At 36.5% G+C, this 26,712-nt stretch overlaps 1 protein-coding gene across 12 annotated transcripts in view; it reads left to right on the top strand.

The window, feature by feature from the left end:
• RALGAPA1 (Ral GTPase activating protein catalytic alpha subunit 1) overlaps positions 1-26,712 on the top strand; it is a 278,210-nt gene that overhangs the window by 214,678 nt on the left and 36,820 nt on the right. For all 12 annotated transcript variants that reach the window (XM_025392196.1, XM_025392200.1, XM_025392190.1 and 9 more), the window contains one exon: positions 7,182-7,337. In XM_025392196.1, coding sequence (XP_025247981.1) covers positions 7,182-7,337 — 156 coding nt within the window. The remainder of the gene's footprint in view (positions 1-7,181; positions 7,338-26,712) is intronic.

Genomic DNA, 26,712 nt, shown 5'->3' with positions numbered 1-26,712 from the left:
GACTGGATTAAGAAAATGTGGCACATATACACCATGGAATACTATGCAGCCATAAAAAAGGATGAGTTTGTGTCCTTTGTAGGGACATGGATGCAGCTGGAAACCATCATTCTCAGCAAACTATCGCAAGAACAGAAAACCAAACACCGCATGTTCTCACACATAGGTGGGAACTGAACAATGAGATCACTTGAACTCGGGAAGGGGAACATCACACACCGGGGCCTATCATGGGGAGAGGGGAGGGGGGAGGGATTGCATTGGGAGTTATACCTTATGTAAATGACGAGTTGATGGGTGCTGACGAGTTGATGGATGCAGCACAGCAACATGGCACAAGTATACATATGTAACAAACCTGCACGTTATGCACATGTACCCTAGAACTTAAAGTATAATAATAGTAATAAATAAATTTTTTAAAAAAAGATAACTACAATCAGAAAGTCAGGTAATAACAACTGTTGGCTAGGATTAGGAGCAATCTGAACCCTCATACACTGCTAGTAGGTATGTAAAATGTGTAACCACTGTGGAAAACATTCTGGCAGTTCATCAAACAGTTAAATGTAGAGTTGCGATATGACCAAACAGTTCTACCCCCAAAGTATATACCCAAGGGAGATGAAAGCATATGTCCATGCAAAAGCTTGGCCATGAATGTTCATGGCAGCATTATTTACTCTAGCAAAATGGTAGAAACAATCCAGATGTCCATCAGTGGATGAATGGCTAAACTGTGGTGTATCCAATAAAAGGGAATATTATTCAGTCATAAAACGGAACAAAGTGATTATGTGCTACAACATGAATGTACCTTGAAAACATTGTGCTAAATGAAAGAAACCAATCATCAAGATCACATATTAATGGTTCCTTTATATGTAATGTCCACAATAGGTATATCTTTAGAGACAGAGGTAGGTTAATGGTTGCTTAGGGCTGGTTAGGGGCATGAGAGAGGAGGGGGTGACAACTAAAAGATATGGAGTTTCTTTGGGAAGTGATGAAAATGTTCTATAATTGACTGTAGTGATGATTGCACTTAACTGTGAATATCCTGAAATCCATTAAATTGTACAGAGGAGATTTCCACTTCTGGGAAAGTCAAATAGATATACTTTCTATATTCTTCCTACTGAGTACAATAAGCATAAGACATTACATGTAAAACAAGCATAAGAAGACTCTGAAAGATGGAGAGGAGACAGAATAACTAGGGACTTTAGGACTGAAGAATGACATAGTGGTGCATTTTCTGGATTTTCTTTTTTGCCTCATATATCCCAGACTTGGAGTTGAAGAAGCCAGCAACCTAGAAACACCAATGGGTGCAGACAAAAAGCGCCAACCAAAGCCTGCTCTTTCTAGCTAAAGGACCAGGAAAGGAGCAACCTAAAAAGGCAGAAAAACATTTAGATAATAACTGCACTACTCCAGCCAAACACCACAGAAAATTCCTTGACCCCATCCCCACCCTGACAGCAAAGGTCAGGTAAGGGGCCTAGACTTGCATCTTCATGAGGCTGTTATGAGATGCCCCCGACACCACACTGGAATACTATCAAATAGTGCCGGAGAAGGCCAAGTAGAAATCCAAGACTTTCATGTCTACCAGTTGGTAATGAGTCTCCCGTTCACACCTAAGTGTCAGTGGAGACTACATGGGAAACGTAGAATTCCATCGCCACCAATATTATTGAGGCACCTGCTCTCCACTGGAGTCATTGCAGAGGAGGCCTTATGGAGAATTGGGACTTTTACCATCACCCAGCAGTAGTGAGGTCACCCTTACCTCTGTGTCAGTGAACATCACATAGGAAGCTAGAACTCCTGCCTCCACATATCAGTAATGAGGATCGTCCCTGCTTCCCAGGTGTCAACAGAGATTGAGTAGAGAACATATAATTCCACCTCCACCTGGCAGAAACAAGTCAGCACTTTCACCTGATTCTCTGCTCTTTTCCCTGATACAGCAGAGTCTTCAAACAACCAGCTAAAACAGGAATTTTAAATAAGATCCAGAGTCTCATGAAAATGTGTACATTTCAATAAAAAATTACGCATCATATCCAGAACCAGGAAAATCTCAAACTGAATTTTAAAAAAACAACAGATGCCCACACCAAGATTACAAATATTTAAAGCAACCTTGATAGAAATGCTTCAGTAAGTAATTGGTAACAATTGAAACAAATGAAAAATAGTCTCACCTAAGAAATAGAAAATGTAAAGAACAATCAAATGAAAGTTTTAGAGTGAAAAATATAATAACTGAAATAAAAGACTCTGTAGTTGCACCCAACAACCAAGTGGAGTGGGAATGGGGGTACAGAAGAATCAGTAAACTGGAAGATAAAACAGTAGAAACAGCCTGGACAGCAGAGAAAATAAACTTAGGCTGGGCATGGTGGCTTACACCTGTAACCCTAGCAGTTTGCGAGGTTGAAGCTGGAGACTGCTTGAGCCAGGAGTTTTGAGACCAGCCTGGGTGACGTAGTGAGATCCCCTCTCTACAAAAAAATACAAAAATTAGCCAGGTGTGGTGGTGGGCACCTGTGATCCCAGCTACTTGGGAGGATGATGGGAGGATTGCTTGAGTCCAGGAGGTAGAGGTTACAGTGAGTAAAGATCATGTCACTGCTCTCCAGCCTGGGTGACAGAGCAGACCCTGTATCAAGAAAAGAAAAGAAAAGAAAAAGAAAAAAAAATAAAAAGGAAAAGAAAAGAAACCTAAAAATAATGAACAGAGCATCAGGGACCTGAGGGACATTAACAAAAAAAAAAATCTAGCATTCTGTTATCTGAGTCAAGAAGGAGAGAAGAAAGAGCCTGGTCTGAAAAAGTACTTGAAATACTTGAAGAAAGTGCTGAAAACTTCCTAAATTTGGTGAGAGACTTAAAGCTGTAGATTCAAAAAGCTCGGTGAAACCCAAACAGGATAAATCAAAAGAAATCTATAGTAACACATCATAATTTAATTTCTGAAAACTAAAGACAAAAATTCTTGAAAGCATCCAGAGAATAAGTGTACCTTATCTGTCGGGGGGAAACTATTAGAAAGATAGCAAACTTCTTATCAGAAACTGTGGGAGCCAGGGGAAGTGGCATAGCATTTTTTTAAGTGCTGAAAGAAAAGAACTGTCAACCCAGAATCTGTTTTTTGTTTATTTGTCTGTTTATTTGTTTTGAGGTGGAATCTTGCTCAGGCTTGTGTGGAATCTTGTTCAGGCTAGTGTGCAGTGGCGCGATCTTGGCTCATTGCAACCTCCACCTCCTGGGTTCAAGTGATTCTTGTGCCTTAGCCTCCCAACGTAACTGGGATTACAGTCATGCACCACCACACCCAGCTAAATTTTTGTGTAATTTTGGTAGAGACAGGGTTTCACCATGTTGGCCAGGCTGGTCTCAAACTCCTGGCCTCAGGCAATCCTCCCACCTCGCCCTCCCAAAGTGCTGGGATTACAGGCATGTGCCACTGTGCCCAGCAGACCCAGAATCTGATAGCTCACAAACATATCCTTCAGGAATGAAGAGAAGGTCACAACGTTCTCAAATGAAGAGAAACTTAGAGAACTTGTTACTAGCAGACCTACCCTAAAGCAATCACTGAAAGAAGTTCCATTAATAATAGAAAGCAAATGATAAAAGGAGGAACTTTGAAACATCAGGAAGGCAGACCATGGCAAGAAAAAATGGGTAAATATAATCAATGTGCTTTCTCATCTTGAGTTGTCTTAATTATTTTTAACTGTTGAAGCAAAAATTATAACACTTTATGATGTTCAAATATATGTAGAGGAAATATTTATCACAATTATATTTCAAATGGGATAGTAAAGGAACATACAGTAAGGTAGAGTTACTTAAGCAGGTAAAATGACAACACTAGTAGGCTGTGATAAGCTATGTATATATAATGTAATACATAGAGCAACCACTACAAAAGTATATAAAAATGTACACTCAAAAAAATGATAGATAAAAACAGAGTTCTAGAAAATGTTCAAGTAACCCACAGGAGGCAGGAAAAGTAAAACAGAGAAATGAAAAACATAGAAAATAAACAGAAAACAGAAAATAAGATGGCAAGCTTAAGCCTTATTAACCTGTCAATAATTACATGAAATATAAATAATCTAAATGTACCAATTAAAAGAGATTGGCAGAGTGGATTAAAAAATATGACCCACCTATGTGTTACCTAAAAGAAACTCACTTGAAATAAAAGAATATAGGCTGGGTGCAGTGGCTCACACCTGTAATCCCAGCACTTTGGGAGGCCAAGGTGGGCTGGTCACCTGAGGTCAGGAGTTCGAAACCAGCCTGGCCAACATGGTGAAACCCCCTCTGTACTAAAAGTGCAAAAAGTAGCCAGGCATGGTGGCGGGCACCTGTAATCCCAGCTACTCAGGAGGCTGAGGCAGGAGAATTGCTTGAACCCGGGAGACAGAGGTTGCAGTGAGCCAAGATCACGCCACTGCATTCCAGCCTGGGTGACAAGAGCAAGACTCCATCTCAAAGAAAAAGAAAAAAGAAAAAAAAAAAAATATATATATATATATATATATATAAAACAATATAGACTGGCAGAAAGTTAAAAGATAGAAAAAGTTATAGTGTGCAAACATCAAAGAAAAGCCAGAGTGGCTGCATTAATATCAGATCAACTTTAGAGCAAAGAAAATTGCTGGAGATCAGAGGGACATTATATAATTATAAAAGGATCAGTTCACCAAGAAGACATAGCAATGCTAAATGCGTGTGCGCCAAACAACAGAGCTACAAAATATGTGGCACAAAAGCTGATAGAACTGAAAGAAGAAATAGAGAAATTCACAATTACAGTTGAAGACTTCACTTCTCAACAGTTAAGAGAAAAACTAAACAAAATCAGCAAGTACATGGAGGAATTCAACAACAGCACCTACCAACAAGATCTGATCTACATATGTAAAATATTCCACCCAACAATGGCAGAATATACGTTATTTTCAGGTTCCCACAGAGCATATACCAAGATAGATCATACCCTGGGCCATAAAACAAGCCTCAACAAATTTAAAAGCATTGAAATAATAGAATATGTCCTTGAACAACAGTGGAATCAAACTTGAAATCATTAACAAAAAGATAACAGGAAAAATCTCCAAACACTTGAAAAGGTTATATCCTATGTCCTTCAATTCATATAACATTCTTGAAATGATAGTTATAGAAGTAAAGAACAGATGAGTGAGTGATTGCCAGGGGTAAAGGAGGGGATACAGTAGAAGGGAAGTGGGTATGACTCAAATAACAGGGCAATAGGGGGGATCCTTGAATTTTTGAACATGCTCTGTCTCATAGCTGTATCAGTGTCATCAGTATCCTGGTGGTGATAGAGTTTTGCACTGGGGGGCTCTGGGTAAAGTGTACATGGGATTTCTTTTTAATTTTTTCATTTCTTCATGTGACTCTCCAGATGTTTATTTTAAACAATAGAGATCAGCAAGTGTTAAGTGTTTACAGCAAAGGAACACTAAACTGAGACTTTCTCCTTTATGTTATCAGAGAATTTACTTGAAAATAAGTAACTTTCTGAACTAAAGTAAAACAAAACAAAAAATCTACCTGGAGATACCATTTGTCACCTATCAGATTAGCAAAGATCATAAAGTTGATAATATACTATATCTGAAAGGATATGAGGGAAACAGGCATCCTCATACATTGTTGGTGGCATCTGTGGAGGGCAACTTGGTAGTGTGTTTTAGTATTAGAAGTCCACATGCCCTTTGACTTAAAGTTTCACGTATAACTATTTGTCCGTAGCTCTACTTTCACAAATGGAACATGATATGAGTTCAGTGTTATTTGCTGCAGCATTGACTGTGATAGCAAAAGACAGAAAACAACCTAAATATCCTTCAAGTAGGGGACTAAATTACTGTACATCAGTAAAATGAACTTCTGTGAAGCCAGGAACCAAAAATGAGGACTCTCTTTACTTACTAATAAGGAATATTTTTCAAGATATATTAATTCCAAAAGCAAGATGCAGAATGTTTTATATGCATGTACTGTGTGTATGTGCACACAAACGTGCATGGATATGTGCACATAAACATATAAGAATTTAATTATATATGCAGATAATATTTTTCTAAAGATACTTAAATTGCTTTCTGAGAAGGTAACTGAGTAGTTGCAGGTGAGAGACATGGGAGGAAGAATTTTGGTATGCTTTTTTAATACTTTAAAATTTTTAATTATGTAAGTGTATTACTGAGTTAAAAATAAATTTTAAACTGGAAGAGATTGAGGTAATCTTACAGTAATGGCATAAAAATCTAACAATCATATATGTATTCAGCCATTAGTAACTGATAATGATATTTGAGATGTGTTCAGTTCACATGGTGCAGGAATTTTTTTTTTGTAATTCTCCATTTTATCTGTTATTCTCATATTTTTATTGTAAAGCATATATATAAATGGTTTTCTCTAAGTAGGGAAATACTGGTGATTTTTAATTTTTTTTTTCTTCTCCTTTATTTCCCTAATTTTCTGCAATGAACACAAATTCTTGGCTTCTGTGCATCACACAGGGCCAGGGAATATCATCCAATACAACAACCCTGATGTTAACATGTATTATATTTATAATCAGAAAATAAAAATTATTTTAAAATCCTTTTACAGATCACTTTGTTGTTTTTTAAATGTAATTAAACTGTAGTTCTGCATTTCTAATTGTTGTGGACTGTGATAAGTACTAACAAATCAGGAAGCCAGTTTTATAAGTAAATACAACACACCGAATTAATCATTTTGTCAAACGATCTTACTGTTTTAACTTTTCCCCAAACTATTTCCATACTTGATTTTTTTCTCCCTTGCCTTGGTGTGCTCTGACAGCCTTTATAATTTACTATTAACACCTAGTAGGCTAACAAAAGATGCATAGTACACAGCAGTTGATACCTTTCCTAGTTAACTCCTACTAATTAGAGATCCTCAAATACTTAAGAAGTACCAGTACAAACAAATGAATTCTAACAATTCTAGATTAAGTATTGGTTGATAACACACAAAAGACTTTGTTCCCAATTTTTTTCTTAAGCAAGAAGTTTGAGTCTTTCTCAGTACTGTGTTTGGGTTTTGTTTAATTAATTTATGTGGCTCTTCATTACTTCTAGGTAAATCTTACAAACCATTGTGGTTTTATGGGAGGACTACAAAAAAACAAAAGCACTGGATTGACCACTCCATATTTTGCTACCTCTACAGTAGAAGTAATATTTCACGTGTCAACAAGGATGCCTTCTGATTCTGATGATTCTTTGACCAAAAAAGTAAGTGCTGAGAAGTGCTTTCAAATTAAAATGCTCATAATTGAGGCAGTTAATACATAAAGTACATAAGTAAGAAATGGAATTGGTCAAGCACTGTTTCTGGTTATACTACACCACTCCACCCAGTGCTGTCTTGAAAATAGATTGGTTGTACAGCAAACTATGTTTTCTTGATGGAACAATGATATGGTTAAAGGTTGCAGTCTTTTTTAAAACTTTATTGTGTGTATTTAGGGTTTACAACATGATGTTGTGGAATACATATAGATAATAAAATAGTTACTATATTGAAGCAAATTAGCATATCTATCAGCTCACCTAGTTTTTTTTTGTGTGTGTATGACAAGAACAGCTAAAATCTACTTATTTAGCAAAATCCCAAATACCATACAATTTTTATTGTGCATTAAATCTCTAGACTCGTTCAACTTACATATCTACTACTTTGTATCCTTTGAGCTCCGTGTCCCCATTTCATACCCCCCTCCACCCCTGGTAACCAGTCTTATTCTCTATCTCTGTATATTTTCTCCTTATTTTTTTTAGATTCCACATATAAGTGATATCATGCAATATTTTTTCTTTCTGTGTCTGGCCTATTTCACTTAGGACACATAATGTCCTCCAAGTCCATTCATGTGTAGGAAGTGGCAGAATCTCCTTTTTTAAGGTTGAATAATATTCCATTGTATGCATATATACCACATTTTATCAGTTTGTACATTGATGGACAATTTTGCATATCTTGGTTATTGTGAATAATACTGCAGTGAACATAGGAATGCAGATATCCTGAGGAGGTAGTGATTTAGTCTCCTTTGAGTATATGCCCAGAAAAAGGTTTGCTAGGTCATATGGTAGTTCTATGTTTAATTTCTTTAAGAACCTCCTTTTTTTTCATAATTGCTGTACAGTCTACATTTCTACCAACAGTGTGCTAGTGTTCCCCTTTCTCCACATCTTTACCAATGTTTGTTATCTCTTACCTTTTTGGCAGTAGCATTCTAATGAGTATAAAGTGATATCTCATAGTGGTTTTAATTTGCATTTCTGTGATGATTAATGTGATTGCTGAGCCTTTTCATATACCAGTTCACCATTTTTATGTCGTCTTTGAATAACTGTCTGTTTAGGTCCTTAGCCCAGTTTTTAATCAGGTTATTTGTTTTTCTGCTATTGACTTAAAAGACCCTTATAAATTTTAGATATTAATCCCTTAATAGATAAGCGGTTTGCAAATGTTTTCCCTCTGTAGGGTGCCTTTTCATTTTGCTGACTGTTACCTTTGTTCTGCAGAAGCTTTTTAGTTTTATGTAGTACCATTTATTTGTTTTTGCATTTGTAGCCTGAGCTTTTGATGTGATGTCCAAAAAAAATCATTGCCAAGGCCAGTATCAAGGAGCTTTTCTTCTATATCCTCTTCTAAGTTTCGTGTCTTATATTTTGGTCTTTTCTCCATTTTAAGTTGATTTTTGTATATGGTGTAAGATAAGAATCCAGTTTTATTCTTTTCCATGTGGAAATGCCATTTTCCCAAGACCATGTTGAAGAGACTGTCCTTTCCGTGTTGATCTTCTTGGTGCCCTTGTGAAAAATTAGTTTACTGTATGTGTTTGAATTTGTTTCTGGGATCTCTGTTTTGTTCCACTGGCGTATGCTTCTGTTTTTACGCCAGTACCATACCATTCTGATGACTGTAGCTTTGTAATACAATATAATATAATATTTATTTCTTTTTAGACAAGGTCTCACTCTTTCACCCAGGCTGGAATGCAGTGGTGCCCAATCACAGTTCACTGTAGCTTCAACTTCTGGGCTCAAGTGATTCTCCCTCAGCTTCCTGAGTAGCTGTAACTATAGGCACTCGCCACCGTGCTGGCTAATGTATGTATTTTTGGAAGAGATGGGGTTTTGCCATGTTTCCCAGGCTGGTCTCAAACTTTTGGGCTCAAGCAATCCCTCTTCAGCCTCCAAAAGTGCTGGGATTATAGGCGTAAGCCACTGTGCCCAGCCTATAATATAATTTTAAATCAGGGAATATGATGCCCCTTTGTGTTTTTTTCTCAGTTTAGCTTTGGCTATTTGAGTTTTTTTTGTGGTTCCATACGAATTTCAGAATTGATTTTTCTATTTCTGTGAAAAATGCCATTGGAGTTTTTATGGGGATTCCATTAAATTTGTATATTTCTTTGGGTAGTGTGAACATTTTAACAATATTAGTTATTTCAATCCAAGATATCTTTCCATTTCATTGTGGTTTGTTTTTTTTTTTTTTTTTTTTTTTTTTGAGACGGAGTCTCGCTCTGTCGCCCAGGCTGGAGTGCAGTGGCCGAATCTCAGCTCACTGCAAGCTCCGCCTCCCGGGTTCACGCCATTCTCCCGCCTCAGCCTCCCGAGTAGCTGGGACCACAGGCGCCCGCCACCTCGCCCGGCTAATTTTTTGTATTTTTTAGTAGAGACGGGGTTTCACCGTGTTAGCCAGCATGGTCTCGATCTCCTGACCTCGTGATCCGCCCATCTCGGCCTCCCAAAGTGCTGGGATTACAGGCTTGAGCCACCGCGCCTGGCCCATTTCATTGTGTTTTACATTTCTATCATCAATGTTTTATAGTTTTCAGAGTACAAATCTTTCACATCCTTGGTTAATTTATTTCTACGTATTTTTATGGTATCATAAATTGTTTTCTTGATTTTTCAGCTAAGTCATTTCTTGATTTTTCAGCTAAGTCATAATTTGTATATAGAATTGCTAGCAATTTTTGTATGTTGATTTTGTATCCTGCACCGTTACTGAATTCATATGTTAGTTGTAACACTGTTTTTGTGGAATCTCTGAGGCTTTCTACATAGCAGATCATGTCATCTACAAATAAAGATAATTTCACTTTTTCTGTTGTGATTTGGATGCCTTATATTTCTTTTCTTGTCTGATTGTTCTTGCTAGTACTTCCAGTACTATCTTGAATAGATGCAGCAAAAGTGGGCATCCTTGCCCTGTATCAGATGTTAATAGAAAAGCCTTCAGTTTTTCCTCATTGCTTATAATGTTAGTGAAGGGTTTTTCATAAGTTACCTTTACTGTGTTGAAGAACTTTCCTTCTATACCTAAACTGTCAAGAGTTTTACTCAATAAATGCTGTTGGACTTAGTTGAATGCTTTTTCTACATCAATTGAGATGATCACATGATCGCATAGTTTTTAACTTTTATTCCATTAATGTGATGTATCACATCAATTGATTTGTGTTCATTAAATCAGCTTTGCATGCTAAGGATAAATCCCACTTCGTCTTGATGTATAACCTTTTTGATATGTTGTTGGATTGGTTCAGTTTGCTAATATTTTATTGAGGATTTTTGCATCAGTGTTCATCAGAGAAATTGACCTATAGTTTTGTTTCCTTCTGATATCTTTGTCTAGCTTAGGGATCGAGGGGATGCTGGCTTTATAAAATGTGTTTGGAAGTATTCCCCCTCACTCTAGTTTTTGGAAGAGTTTAAATATTGGTAATAATTCTTTGACTGTTTGGTTGAATTTAGCTGTGCAACTGTCTAGTTCTGGGCTTTTTGTTGAAGGTTTCTAATTAATTCTTCAATCTCTTTGTTATTGGTCTGTTCAGACTTTCTGTTTCTTCCTGATTCAATTTTGGTAGGCTGTTTTATTCTAGAAACTTACCCATTTCCTCTAGTTTATCCAATTTGTTGGCATACAGTTGTTCATAATAGTCCTTTATGATCCTTCTTATTTCTGAAGTGTCTGTTGTAATGTCTTCACTTTCATTTCTGATTGGTTACAGTCTTAACAAAGGATTTATCTTCAAGAAAATAGGGATGTATTAGTCTGTTTTCACACTGCTATAAAGATACTACCTGAGACTGGGTGATTTTTAAACAAAAGAGGTGTAATTAACTCACAGTTCCACAAGGTTAGAGAGGACTCAGGAAACTTAAAATAGTGGCAAAGGCAAAGGGGAAGCAAGGAACATCTTACATGGCTACAGGCAAGAGAGTGAACAAAGGGGAAGTGCCACACTTTAAAACCATCAGCTCTCATGAGAACTCATTCTCTATCACAAGAACAACACAGGTGAAACCTTCCGCATAATCCAGTCACCTCCCATCAGGTTCCCCCCTTGACACATGTGGATTACAATTTGAGATGAGATTTAGTTGGGGACACAGAGCCACACCGTATCAAGGGATATAACAAACTGAAAGAGTTCTGTGTTTGTTTACATTGGTAAAATTATATTTCAAGGCCCTTAATACATGGACTCAGATAGAATGTTTATATTGATTGAGGGAGAAGAAAAAATAAAATAGAAATTATTCCAGGCCAGGTGTGGTGGCTTATGCCTATAATCCCAGCAATTTGGGAGGCCAAGGTGGAAGGATTGCTTTAGCCCAAGAGTTTGAGACCAGCGTGAGTAACATAGCAAGACCCCCTACCAAAAATTTAAAAATTAGCCAGGCATGGTGGCATGTGCCTATAGTCCCAATTACTCAGGAGGCTACTGTGGGAGGATTGCTTGAGCCTGGGATGTCCCGGCTACAGTGAGCTGTGATTACACCACTACACTCCAACCTGGGTGACAAAGTGAGACCCTGTCTCAGAAAAACACATACATACATACATAGCACTTAAAATATAACATGCTGTATCCCATACGTTCGGGCTAAAACTAATGTAGCAAATAAGTGGTATTTAATTGAAATAAATCTTGCTACCTCAGAATCTGTAAGGGATATCGTAGAATGATATTCATGGTCCACAACTGTTAAAATTTACACCACCATTTTGCTGTAGCTCACACAGCCATTGAAAAGTCATTGTAGCTACAGAGATAACCTCAGAGTACAGTTTTATGTATTCAACTCATATTTGGTTTTGTGAGAAATGTTTTTAAAAGTAAAACTTTATCCAACATTTCTCCTTTACCTCTTCCTTCTCCTCCTCTTTCTTCTCAGTTTGTTTGTTTTTGCCCCAGGGTTTTACTGAAAATCCTGTCCTCAGTTTATCTAAAACTATTACTAAATGTAACCAACTGAATATGATCAGCCATTTCATTTGATACTCTGTTGCCTGATACCAAAGCTCTTCGCACTTCACTAATAAGCTTTGAAACAGGGTTATTAACATACTGTTTTTGAAAGGAAGTTTAGGACTCTTTACAAATCTTTTATAAGATTTGATTGACTACTCTATTGGTCTGTTTTCACATTGCTATAAAGAATACTGATACTGGGTAATTTATAAAGAAAAGAGGTTTAATTGACTGACAGTTCCATATGACTGGGGAGGGCTCAGGAGACTTACAATCATGGTAGAAGGGGAAACAGGCACATGTTATGTGGCAGCAGGCAACAGAGAGTGTGAGCATGTGAAGGAGTAACTGTCAAACATTTATAAAACCATCAGCTCTCATGAGAACTCACTACCACTAGAACAGCATCCAATCACCTCCCACCAGGTTCCTCTCTCAATACCCAGTGATTACAATTCAAGATGAGATTTGGTTGGGGACACAAAGGCAAACTGTATCAACTACCTTTTATGACTTTTGTTTAGATTTTAGAGTATTGTTAGAAATTGCCTAATAAATGGATAATAGCTAAGAAAACTAATATATGAGCACTAATTAGATTGCAATGAGTGGTGGGGTAGAGGTAATTAATAAGTCTAGGAAAGCATATTCAGTAAAAAGTTTGCTACAGAATTTCTTGGCATATGCTTTTTAGAAGTACAAGATAAGACATCAATACTGATAATGGTATATGATGTTAAATAGGATTGGAATAAAGTGAAGGTTTGTTAAAACTTCACATAAACCATTTTTTCCAGGAATTCATCTTAAATCTCTTTGAAAATAAATCATACCCAAAGTAGACACAATTGTAAGTATAGTGTGAAAAGATAAATAAGCCATGCACAGTGGCTGACACTTGTAATCCCAGTACTTTGGGAGGCTAAGGTGGGAGGATTGCTCAAGCCCAAAGTTCGAGGCCAGCCTGGTTAACATAATGACACCCTGTCCTTACAAAAAAAATTAGCCAGGCATGGTGGTGCATGCTTGTAGTCCCAGCTATTTGGAGGCTGAGGTAGAAAGATTGCTTGAGTCCAGGAACTTGAGGCTGCAATGTACCAAGATTGCACCACTGCACTCCAGCCTCAGTGACAGAGTAAAACACTGTCTCAAAAATAACTAAATAAATAAATAAATAAATTTAATCATGGCTTCATGGACATAACTTTTAAACCCCAATGCAGAGTATAAAATTAATAATATATTACTATTGTACTGTCCTACAATAGTGACTGTCTTAAGTATATTTCTCATATATTTCTTTTTTAAACATTTATTTTTTAATTGATCAATTGAAATTGTATATATTTATGGTATACAACACATTTTTATATATGTAAACATTGTGGAATAGCTAAATCAAGCTAATTAAAATATGCATTACTTCACATACCAGTTTTTCATGCTGAGAACACTTAACATCTATTCTCTTAGCAATTTTCAAGTGTACAGCATGTTGTTCTTAACTATAGTCATTATGTTGTGCAATAGCTCTCTTTAACCCATTCCTCCTAACTGAAATTTTGTGTCCCCTAACCAGCTTCTCTCCAATTTCAAACTCTTCCCTATAAGCACTAACTCTCTCCATTTAAGGAAAATGACATATAATGAAACCAATTGTATTTTATCATCAACCTTATAATGAAACTATGAAGGATATGACATTATTTGAAGGCCTGCCATATGTTGTTTTGCTTAAAGTCGCAGTTTCCAAGAACCTATTGATGACATTGTGAGGACTTACTGTACTCCATCTTTCTATGAGTTCAACTTTTTAAGATTCCACTTAAAAGTGAAATCATGCGTTGTCTTTTTGTGCCTGGCTTAATGTACCTAACATAATGTCCTCCAGGTTAATCCGTGTTTTTATAAATGACAGAATTTCCTTCATTTGTAAGGTTGAATAGTGTTCTATTTTGCATCTGTACCACATTTTCTTTATCCATTCATCAAATGATGGACTCTTAGATTGATTCCATATCCTGGTTATTGTAAATAAGGCTGCACTGAACGTGAGCATGCAGATAATCTCTTTGACACACTGATTTCATTTTCTCTGGATATATACCCAGTAGTGGGATTGCTGGATCATAATGATAGTTCTAAGTTTTAATTTTTTGAAGAACCCCCATACTGTTTTCCATAATGCCTGTACTAATTTAAATTCCCACCACCTATGTACCAAAGTCCCCTTTTTTCCACATCCTTGCCATTACATTTTGTCTTTTTGATAATAGTCATTCTAATAGGCTAGCTCATCATGGTTTTAATTTGTAAAAATTAATAGTATCTTAGATTGAAAACCTAAGAGTGGAACAAACTAGATTATTTTCTATTAAAATGCCTTTTTTATTAAAGAAAACTATGTCACGATATTTTTACTTCACTGTATTAAACTTGGTAATTATATGGCACTTGATACTTTACTCCTGTGACCTTTGTAGAAATGTCAAATAAGATGCCTCTTTCCCTCAAAATAGTCACAAGGGTCCTTAATTATTTTAAAAGAAGCATCTGAAATGGATGTTTAATAATCCTTTATCATAGCAAATAAGACAAATTTTAGGCATGATAGCACCATTTAAGAGTTGTTGGGGCCGGGCGCGGTGGCTCAAGCCTGTAATCCCAGCACTTTGGGAGGCCGAGGCGGGTGGATCACGAGGTCAGGAGATCGAGACCATCCTGGCTAACATGGTGAAACCCCGTCTCTACTAAAAATACAAAAAACTAGCGGGGCGTGGTGGTGCGCGCCTGTAGTCCCAGCTACTCGGAGGCTGAGGCGGGAGAATGGCGTGAACCTGGGAGGCGGAGGTTGCAGTAAGCCAAGATCACGACACTGCACTCCAGCCTGGTGACAGAGCGAGACTCCATCTCAAAAAAATAAAATAAAAGAGTTGTTAAATGATTGAGTTTTATTTTATTTATTTATTTATTTTTAATTATACTTTAAGTTCTAGGGCACATGTGCACAATGTGCAGCTTAATTACGTATGTATACATGTGCCATGTTGGTGTGCTGCACCCATTAACTCATCATTTACATTAGGTATATCTCCTAATGCTATCCCTCCCCACTCCCCCTACCCCACAACAGGCCCTGATGTGTAATGTTCCCCACCCTGTGTCCAAGTGTTCTCTTTGTTCAATTCTCACCTACGAGTGAGAACATGCAGGGTTTGGTTTTCTGTCCTTGCAATAGTTTGCTTAGAATGATGGTTTCCAGCTTCATCCATATCCCTACAAAGGACATGAACTCATCCTTTTTTATGGCTGCATAGTATTCCGTTGTGTATATGTGCCACATTTTCTTAATCGAGTCTATCATTGATGGACATTTGGGTTGGTTCCAAGTCTTTGCTATTGTGAATAGTGCTGCAATAAACATTAAGTGTGCATGTGTCTTTATAGCAGCATGATTTATACTCCTTTGGGTATATACCCACTAATGGGATGGCTTGGTCAAATGGTATTTCTAGTTCTAGATTCTTGAGGAATCGCCACACTGTCTTCCACAATGGTTGAACTAGTTTACTACCATCAGAGAATACTATAAACACCTCTACGCAAATAAACTAGAAAATCTAGAAGAAATGAATAAATTCCTGGACACTTACACCCTCCCAAGACTAAACCAGGAAGAAGTTGAATCCCTGAATAGACCAGTAACAGGCTCTGAAATTGAGGCAATAATTAATAGCCTACCAACCAAAAAAAGTCCAGGACCAGACGGATTCACAGCCAAATTCTACCAGAGGTACAAAGAGGAGTTGGTACCATTCCTTCTGAAACTATTCCTATCAATAGAAAAAGAGGGACTCCTCCCTAACTCATTTTATGAGGCCAGCATCATCCTGATACCAAAGCCTGACAGAGACACACACAAAAAAAGAGAATTTTAGACCAATATCCCTGAGGAACATTGATGCGAAAATCCTCAATAAAATATTGGCAAACCAAATCCAACAGCACATCAAAAAGCTTATCTACCACGATCAAGTTGGCTTCATCCCTGGGATGCAAGGCTGGTTCAACATATGCAAATCAATAAACGTCATCCATCATATAAACAGAACCAAAGACAAAAACCACATGATTGTCCATGATTATCTCAATAGATGCAGAAAAGGCCTTCGACAAAATTCAACAGCCATTCATGCTAAAAAAACTCTCAGTAAACTAGGTATTGATGGGACTTATCTCAAAATAATAAGAGCTATTTATGACAAACCCACAGCCAATATCATACTGAATGGGCAAAAACTGGAAGCATTCCCTTTGAATACTGGCACAAGACAAGGATGTCCTCTCTCACCACTCCTATTCAATATAGTGTTGGAAGTTCTGGCCAGGGCAGTCAGGCAAGAGAAAGAAATATAAAGGGTTTTCAATTAGGAAAAGAGGAAGTCAAATTGTCCCTGTTTGCAGATGACATGATTGTATATTTAGAAAACCCCATTGTCTCAGCACAAAAGAAGCTGATAAGCAACTTCAGCAAAGTCTCAGAATACAAAATCAATGTGCAAAAATCACAAGCATTCCTGTACGCCAATAATAGACAAACGGAGAGCCAAATAATAAGTGAACTCCCATTCACAATTGCTTCAAAGAGAATAAAATACCTAGGAATCCAACTTACAAGGGATGTGAAGGACCTCTTCAAGGAGAACTACAAAATACTGCTCAACGAAATAAAAGGACACGAACAAATGTAAGAACATTCCAAGCTCATGGATCGGAAGAATCAATATCATGAAAATGACCATACTACTAAGGTAATTTATAGATTCAATGCCGTCCCCATCAAGCTACCAATGACTCTCTTCACAGAATTGGAAAAAACTATTTTAAAGTTCATATGGAACCCAAAAAGAGCCCGCATTGCCAAGACAAACCTAAGCCAAAAGAACAAAGCTGGAGGCATCACGCTACCTGACCTCAAACTATGCTACAAGGCTACAGTAATCAAAACAGCATGGTACTGGTACCAAAACAGAGTTATAGACCAATGGAATAGAACAGAGCCCTCAGAAATAATACCACACATCTACAACCATCTGATCTTTGACAAACCTGACAGAAACAAGAAATGGGGAAAGGATTCCCTATTTAATAAATGGTGCTGGGAAAACTGACTAGCCATATGTAGAAAGCTGAAACTGGATCCCTTCCTTATACCTTATACAAAAAAAGTGGTTGAGTTTTAATTAAAGTTGCACTCTGAAATGGTGAAACTTTTATGCACTAGATTTATTAGAGAATAACTTCATTTTAACTATTTTAAAAATCATTTTTAACTAATTGATTGGCTTTAAGTACTCTCACAGTGTTTTGCAACCATCACCACTGTCTCTTTCCAGAACTTTTGCATTTTCATTTGGTTCAAAATGTTTCTTAATTTCTCTTGAGATATCTTCTTTGACCCATGTGTTTTTAAGAAGTATGTTGTTTAATCTCCAGATATTTTGGGGTTTTCCAACTATCTTTCTGTTACTGATTTCTAATTTAATTCCATTGTTTGAGAGCAGACATTTTATGATTTCTATTCTTTTGAATTTCCAAAGGTGTGTTTGATGGTCCAAAATGTAGTCTATCTTGGTGACTGTTCCATGTGAGTTTGAAGTTGTGTCAGTTTTTGCTTGATGCATTTTGATGCTTTGTTGGGCACCTACATGTACGGATCGCTATGTCATCTTGTAGTATTGACTCCTTTATTATATGAGGCTCCTCTTTATCCCTGATAACTTTCTTGCTCTGAAGTCTGTTCTGTCTGAAATTAATATAGCTATTCCTGCTTTCTTTTGATTAGTATTAGCATGGTATATCTTTTTACTTTTAGTCTATATTTGTCTTTAGAGTGGCTTTCTTGTAAACAATATGTTTTTAGCTCCACTCTGACAGTATTTTTTAATTGGTATATTTATAACATTGATTTTTGAAGTGATTATTAATATAGTTGAATTAATATCTACTATATTCTTTACTGTTTTCTATTTCTGTCTACTGTATTCTGTTTTCTATTGTTGCCCTTGTTCTTTGTTCCTATTTTTGTCTTTTATACTTTTTCTGCCTTTTCTTGTTTTAATTGAGCATTTATATGATTCCATTCTCTCTCCTTTCTTAACATATCAATTATGATTCTTTTTTAACTTTTTAGTGATTGCTATAGAGTTTACACTATACATTTGTAGTTCATCTAAGTTACAAGTCTGCTTTCAAATTACACTATAGTGGCTGGGTGCAGTGGCTAACATCTGTAATCCCAGCACTTTGGGAAGCAGAGGCTGGCAGATCTGTTGAACCCAGGAGTTCAAGACCAGCCCGGGCAACATGGTGAAACCTTGTTTCTACAAGAAACACAGAAGTTAGCCAGGCATGCTGGTGCATCCCCGTGGTCCCAGCGACTTGGGAGGCTGAGGTGAGAGGATCACCTGAGCTTGGGGAGGTTGAGGCTGCAGTGGGCCATGATTGTGCCACTGCACTCCAGCTTGGGTGACAAAGGGAGACCCTGTCTCAAAAAAAAATTATACTGTACTGCTTATATGATATTGTACTGCTTGCAATAGCACAATATTCCTAATCCCTCCTTCCCATCCCTTGTATCATTGCTGTCATTCATTTCACTTATTTTAGGTATATGTAAGCCTATATATATAAATATGAGCATATATATTCAAATACATTGCTGTTATCATTAAACTATATTCTGTTAAACCAATTACGACTAAGAAAAAAGTTTTAATTTACCCTCAATTATTCATTCTGTCATGCTCTTCCTTTCATGATGTAGATCCAAGTTTCTGACACATATGTTTTTCTTCTCTCCGAAGAACTTATTTTAACATTTCTTGAAAGTAGGTCTGCAGGCTGCAAATTCCCTCAATTTTTGTTTGCCTGAGAAAGTCTATTTCTTTTTCACTTTTGAAGGATAGTTTCACAGGGTACAGAATTCTAGGTGTGTGGTTTTTTTTTTCTCTCAATACTTTAAATATTTCACTATACTCTCTTCTTGCTTATGTAATTTCTAAGACATCAGAAGTAATTTTTATCTTTGCTACTCTGTAGGTATGACTTTTTTTCCTTGGGCTTCTTTGAATAATTTGTTCTTTCTCCTTGATTTTCTGAGTTTAAATATGATGCACCTAGGCACAGTTTTTTGACATTTACCCTGCTTGGTGCTCACTGAGCTTCCTGGATCTGGGTTTATGACTGACGTTAAGTTGGGGAAATTCTCAGTTATTATTGCTTCAGATATTGCTTCTGTTCCTTTTTCTCTTTCTTCTTTTGATATTCCCAGTACATGTATTTACATCTTTCATGGTCGTCCCACAGTTTTTGTATATTCTTTTGAATATAAGTCTTTTTTTCTCTTTGCTTTTCTGTTTTGGAGGTTGCTATTGAGATATCTTGAAACTCAGAGATTCTTTCCTCAGTTGTGTCTTGTCTGTGAATGAGCCTATCAAAGACATTTTAAAATTTCTGTTCCAGTGTTTTTTTTTTACTCTAGCCTTTTTTCTTTAATTTTTTTCCCTGGAATTTCCATCTCTCTACATACCTTGTCCATTTGTTCTTACATGTTGTCTACTTTTTCCATGAGAGCCCCATAGCATATTAACCATAGTTGTTTTAAACTTAGCATGTTTTCAAGATTCATTCGTGTTGTAGCATACATCAGAACTTCGTTCCTTTTTAAAGCTGATTAATAATCTGTTGCAAGTATATGCCTCAATTTGTTTACCCATTCATCTGTGGCTGGAAATTGGGTTGTTTCCACCTTTTGGTTCTTGTAAACAATGTTGCAGTGAACATTGGCATACAAATATCTATTTGAATCCCTGTTTTCAATTTGGCTATATAGCTAGGAGTGGAATTGCTGTGGTCATATAGTAATTGTATGTTTAGCTTTCTGAGAAGTCAGGATGTTTTCTATAGCAACCACATCATTTTATATTTCCACCAGCAATGCCTAAGTGTTGCAGTTTTTCCACATCTTTGCTAACACTTGTTATTTTCTGTTTTAAAAAAATAATTATAGTCATAGTAGTAGGTGTGAAATGATATTTTGTTGTGGTTTTGACTTGTATTTCCCTTCTAATAATATTGAACATCTTTTCATGTGCTTATTGCCCATTTGTATATACTCTTTGGAGAAATGTCTTATTTTCTCTAGTAGTAATTTAAATCGATTTAAGTAAAATTTACTTTGTCAGTGTCAAACTAAATTAAAGCAATGCTTAAGCTCTGTATGTATGAAAAATGTGGTCATATACCTCCTGACACTCCCATTCTCCAAGAAACAATAGCAACTTTTAAGTCCAACAGAAAGGGAATTTTTATTTGATCTCATAATTCAGTGTAATTAGCCTAAACCTTCTTTTCATAGAAATTGTTTAAAACCTTATAAACATTGATTTATCTGTATACTGATGTTTCCCATTTCCCTATACTTAATGACTCTTGCCTTAATCTGTTCCTCAGAGTTCTAGTATATGAGGTTTTTCTAAGTAGCAGGCTTATATTTTAGTTTTATTTTGGTATCACTTTATTTTTGATAGGTTAAATGTTTAAACTTAATAATAGAAGCCAGTTGTCTTATACCGGTTGTCCTTGATAAAAAAAATCACTTTCTGTATTGGTATTTTTTCTCCTGAATTTAATAAATTCCACATTAGTGGTAATAAGTTGAGGCCTAGAACATGTGTCCTATTATAAATGAGCAATTGGATATCATTAGGTTGTCCCCCCTGTCCTTTGTACATATATCTTTAGGTGTGTTAATCCATTCAGTAGACACATTAATGAGCACTGGTTGAAGTATAATATTGGAGGAAGTAAGGCTTGTTGACCTCAGCAAGGAGTTTAATACCTCTAATTAAATTAGATAGTCGACAGTCAGTATAAAGAAATAGCCATGCCTCTGGCAAGCTAGAATTATTTATGACTCTGGTCCTTTGCTTTAAACTTGGTAGGATAAAATCATTTATATCCATTTTATAGAAACTAATTTTAGTTCTGACTTTTTATTTAAAATATGTGATTTGTAAATTATTTTCAAACATTTTATTTTCTCAGAATGAGAAGTAAATATCCATGGACCTATTTAAATGTAGCATTTATATTTCTTGTGAAGAGAAGCTTTTTCAAGGCTCAAGACAGTAGCAGCAGAATATTTATAACATAGACTATACTTCTTGAGCAGATTAGCCAAACATTCAGTTTAGCTAAGTTTCTCTTAGAAATGTTGTACCACCATATAAAAATCCTGATATAACCCCAGTCCAAGCAATCTGTTCTATAAATTATCTCTACCTGAGGAAGATTGATGGAAAATGGTTAAAAATAATTTCCACTTAGCTGAGTGTATTCACCCCTAAAAATCAAAAGTGCTGCAAGCATTGGTGTAAAGTGTTCACAGGAGCCTCTCTCATTTCCTCTGTCTCCTTGTTCTAGCCACTTGCTGATACTCTGCTTCATAGGTAGCTGAATCATCCTTTTAGAAGTTTGATGAAGATCAAGTTGAGATAATTGTAACATACTTAGTTGAACTCTCTAGTCTATCTTTCATTTCCTGGACCCCCCAAAATAGGGGGAAAGAAGCACTTTTAAAGTCCATTTCCTCTGAATTACTATTAGTGTAATGGAAAGTGTTTCCTTTTCTGTCTTGAAGTTTAGTCACAATAGTTGTGCAAATAAATGAACCTTGTAGTGCTGCTTGGTCTGATTTTTTATTTTACGTCTGTTTTTCTTTATTTTGGACAGAAATATAAGATACTTTCCAAAGAACTATATACTAAATATAGTCTGGAAAATGAACTTGTTCAAAAAACAAATTTAAGGAATAATTTTTAAAGTTTTTCATTATTTTAGTAAAAGTGAAGTTAGGATTATATTTAATAAATGCTGTGAAATTATACTCATTGTTTGAGTCCCAAATATAATAACCTTATAGAAGAAACTGCCCTGAACTCCAATTTTTGCATATATACTCCTGATGACAAGAATAGAGGATTGAGAAAACAGAAAATATCAATGGTTCAGTACAAGTTTATCTCACCACAGTAAATGTTATGTGGGTGAGATAGCAGAGGCCTCTCATTGTATAGGAAATAAAACTCTTTTTTTTTTTTTTTTGAGACAGAGTCTCGCTCTGTCACCATGCTGGAGTGCAATGGTGTAATCTCTGCTCACTGCAACCTCTACCTCCTGGGTTCAAGTGATTCTCCTGACTCAGTCTCCCGAGTAGCTGGGACTACAGGCATGCACCACCACACCCAGCCAGTTCTGGTATTGTTAGTAGAGACAAGGTTTCACCATGTTGGCTAGGATGGTCTCGATCTCTTGACCTCATGATCCGCCCACCTCAGCCTCCCAAAGTGCTGGGATTACAGGCATCAGCCACCGCACCCAGCCGGGAATAAAACTCTAATTCCTCACTATGGCCCTACGTAATTTGACCCCACCAGCCGCCTACCTCTAGATCTCATCTCCTGTCTTTTTTCTTTTCATTTACCATAATCTGGTCTCACTGACTGTCATTCTAACCTTCCAACATGTCAAACTCATTCATATCTTAAGGGCTCTGTACACTTACTACTGTCTCGGTTTGAAATGTTTTTTATCCACATTATCAGACTTCCTCATTCTAATTGTTCTGTTCTTAAACTCATGTGACAGTTTCTTAGAAAGACCTTTTTAGACCATCCTAGCTAAATAAGCCCCCTCCTACTCAGGAACTTTATCACATTACCCTATATTATTTTCTTTATAGATTTATTACCGTGTAAGTTTATCTAGTTTATTTTTGTATATGTTTATCTGACTTCTCCCACTAGAATATCAAGGTCATGAGAACCAGGACTTTGTCTCTTTTGCTTACTGCTGTATCTCCAGCACCTAGTACCAGGCCTACTGGCATTTAACAAATGTTTGTTCAGTGAATTACCACAGCTACCATAGCCACAAATCAAAAGATCTATAGACACCTTTGTCTTAGTGACACACTTATCAAAGTGACGTATTTAAATAAATGCCATAACTGCAGATAGTTCTGTTTTTATGCTATGTACTAGGTAATGATAGGAAAAAAATGCAACTTAAGTATCTTTTCAATAGTCACCAGTATTTATTGAATGCCCACTCTGCTTAGGCATAGTATTGGATGCTGTGCCTGTTGTTTTCAAGAAACTTCTCCCGATTGCTAAAAATGAATAATCTAAACAGCAAGTGAATGTAGGAAAATATGTATGACTGCTAGAAAGTATATTAAAACATGTTTTCTCACATGATTGAGGAGTATATCACAGAGTGTGTTTTACTAAGTGTGAGTGCCTGAAAGATGGGGGAAAGAATGGGGACTTGGGGCAGTAAGAATACTAAGTTAGTTTCTACATATATACCCCTATCTCCTGAAGTAACTGCCTAACCTAATTAACTTCTATATGTTCTTCAGCTTTTAGTTCAAGAGCTATTATAGATCCATGCCCTTTGTTATTTGTATTCAGAAAAGTATATTAATTTTTAGAGCATCATTTGTATTTTTAAATTATTTATTTATTTATTTATTGTATTGTTATTTTACTCTGGCTCCTCCACTGTACACAAAGGTTCGAGAGCAGAGACCATGTCTGTTTTTACTCATTGTTGCATCTGCAAAAGCTAGCATTTGGTCAGCTCTCATTATTTGAATGAAAGGTGGATATGAAGGAGGGAGGGAGGGAAGAGAGAAAAGACTTTTAAGACCTCATGAATTAGTATGTATGGTATATGGGATGAGTAGCATGTGATCTAGGACTATGCCTAAGCAGAGTGGGCATCCAATAAATACTGGTGACTATTGAAAAGATACTTAAGTTGCATTTTTTTCCTATCATTACCTAGTACATAACATAAAAACAGAACTATCTGCAGTTATGGCATTTATTTAAATATGTCACTTTGATAAGTGTGTCACTAAGACAAAGGTGTCTATAGATCTTTTGATTTGTGGCTATGGTAGCTGTGGTAATTCACTGAACAAACATTTGTTAAATGCCAATAGGCCTGGTACTAGGTGCTGGAGATATAGCAGTAAGCAAAAGAAACAAAGCAGTAGAGGAATAGGAAGGAAAGTACGAAAAAGGAATATAGTACTTTTTTTAAAAAAATGAAGAGCTCATTAGAGATGTAGTAAGGAAAATAGAGGGAATCAAAAAAGACTAAAAGACTATCAGGTTTTAATCCTGAGTGATTATAATTAGTTGTTAGGTACTTTTAACACAAATGGAGAAGTCAGGAGGATAAGCTGATTTAGTGAGAGACATAATACAGTTCCTTTATAAGAATTCTAGTCTCCAGCCCCAGATAAATGATATTATATGGCACTGAGGAAATCTAGAATTGACTCTAGAATTCCTGTTGGTAATCATGGAGAATGAGTACATTGCCATAAGGTGAATGTCTTAGTCCATTCAGGCTGATATAACAGAAATACCATAGACTGAATGGCTTATAAACCACAGAAATTTATTTCTCACAGTTCTGGGGGCTGAGAAATCTAAGATCAAGATGCTCACAGATTCATTGTCTGCTGAGGGACCACACCCTCGTTCACAGATGACCATCTTCTCATTGTAACCTTATATATAATAGCAGAAGAGTCAAGTAAGCTCTCTGGGGTCTCTTTTGTAAGGACACTAATCCGTTATAAAGGAGCCCTCATAACCTAATCACCTCCCAGAGTCCCCTACCTTCCAGTACCATCGCATTGAGGGGTAAGGATTTCAGGATATGAATTTGGGGGGTGGGCAGGATGCAAACATTCAGTCTGTAGCAATGGGTAAACATCTGATTTTCACAAAAGAACACGGAACAGGCCATAGACTATAGAAATTAACCAACATTCATGAGCTTCATGTCAGTGCCTGGCAAAATAGGATTATTAAACAGATGGTTTGTGAGCACTTAGATAATGAAGTGTAGTGATCACTAGGAGCCACCATGAGTTCACCATAACAAATCACATCAAAATAACTTAATTTGTTTTAATAGGATTACTAGATTAGGGAAAACCATAGACTGCAATAAAGCATTTAACTAAGTTGCTTGTTGTGGACAAGTTGAAGAAATGTGGTCTTCATAACAGTTTGGTAAGTATATTCATGAATGATTGTATAATCATATTCATAGCACATAAATTAATTATTTAACAAGAAGCAATATAGGGAGGTGGTTACAGTATAGGTTCTGGAACCAGCCTGCCTGGGTTTGAATCCTGGCTCTGCCACTTACTATTTGTGACCTTAGGTGAGTTACTTCATCGTTTTAAGCTTCAATTCCTCACCTGTAAAAATAGGGATAATAGTATTGTTGTGGAAATTTAATGAATTGTCACAAACAGTAAGGACTTAATAAATACCTTTAATAAATATAGGATGTGGATTTTTTTAACCAGGAGGAAAGCCTATAATGACTTGCTATAAGGCTCTTAACCAAGCCTGTCCCTTTTGACATTTTTGTCCAAAATGTAAATTAAGACACTGGAATTTGAACTTAAGGATAGCCCAAATCTGGCAGAGTGCCAGCACATGAATAGCAGAGTCAGGTTAACAATAGACCTTCATAGGCTTAAAGATAATCTGAACCTGGCAAGGGAAAATTATGAAATCCCTTCTTTAGTTCTAGCAGTCAGTTGTACCTGCTTAAAAGAACTTCGTAAGAAAAAGACTTAGAAGCTTGAATTGACTACAAGTTCCATTTAAGCCATCACTTTTAAAATGCAGAAAGTAATTTATTGAACAGACCAAAGGAAGAAACAGCCCCATTGTGGGTTTGCTGTATTATCCAGAGTGTGTGTTGATACTGTATTCTATTCCATACACAAGTTTAATAGAAACATTAGTAAACTGAAACTGTAACCCAAGATAATGAATATGTTTGTTAAGAGGAGCTAAGAAGAACACTTTACACCTGGAAAAGGAAAGGTGAGATGTATATTAGACTGATCTTCAGATAACGGAAAAGATAATATATAGAATACAGATTGGATTTATTTGGTAAGACTCATTTTGGAAGAGCTAGCATCTGGAAGACAGTTTGACAGTTTTTAGCTTAGTATTAACATGTTCTAATGATTGTAGCTCTTTAAAAATGAAATGGGGGCCAGACGCGGTGGCTCACACCTGTAATCCCAGCACTTTGGGAGGCTGAGGCCAGCGGATCACCTGAGGTCAGGAGTTCAAGACCAGCCTGGCCAACATGGCAAAACTCCGTCTCTACTAAAAATAAAAAATTAGCTGGGCATAGTGGTAGGTGCCTGT

Source organism: Theropithecus gelada, chromosome 7b (genome assembly GCF_003255815.1).
Source record: "Theropithecus gelada isolate Dixy chromosome 7b, Tgel_1.0, whole genome shotgun sequence".
Lineage (NCBI taxonomy): Eukaryota > Metazoa > Chordata > Mammalia > Primates > Cercopithecidae > Theropithecus > Theropithecus gelada.
This window is presented reverse-complemented; position numbering and strand designations above follow the sequence as displayed.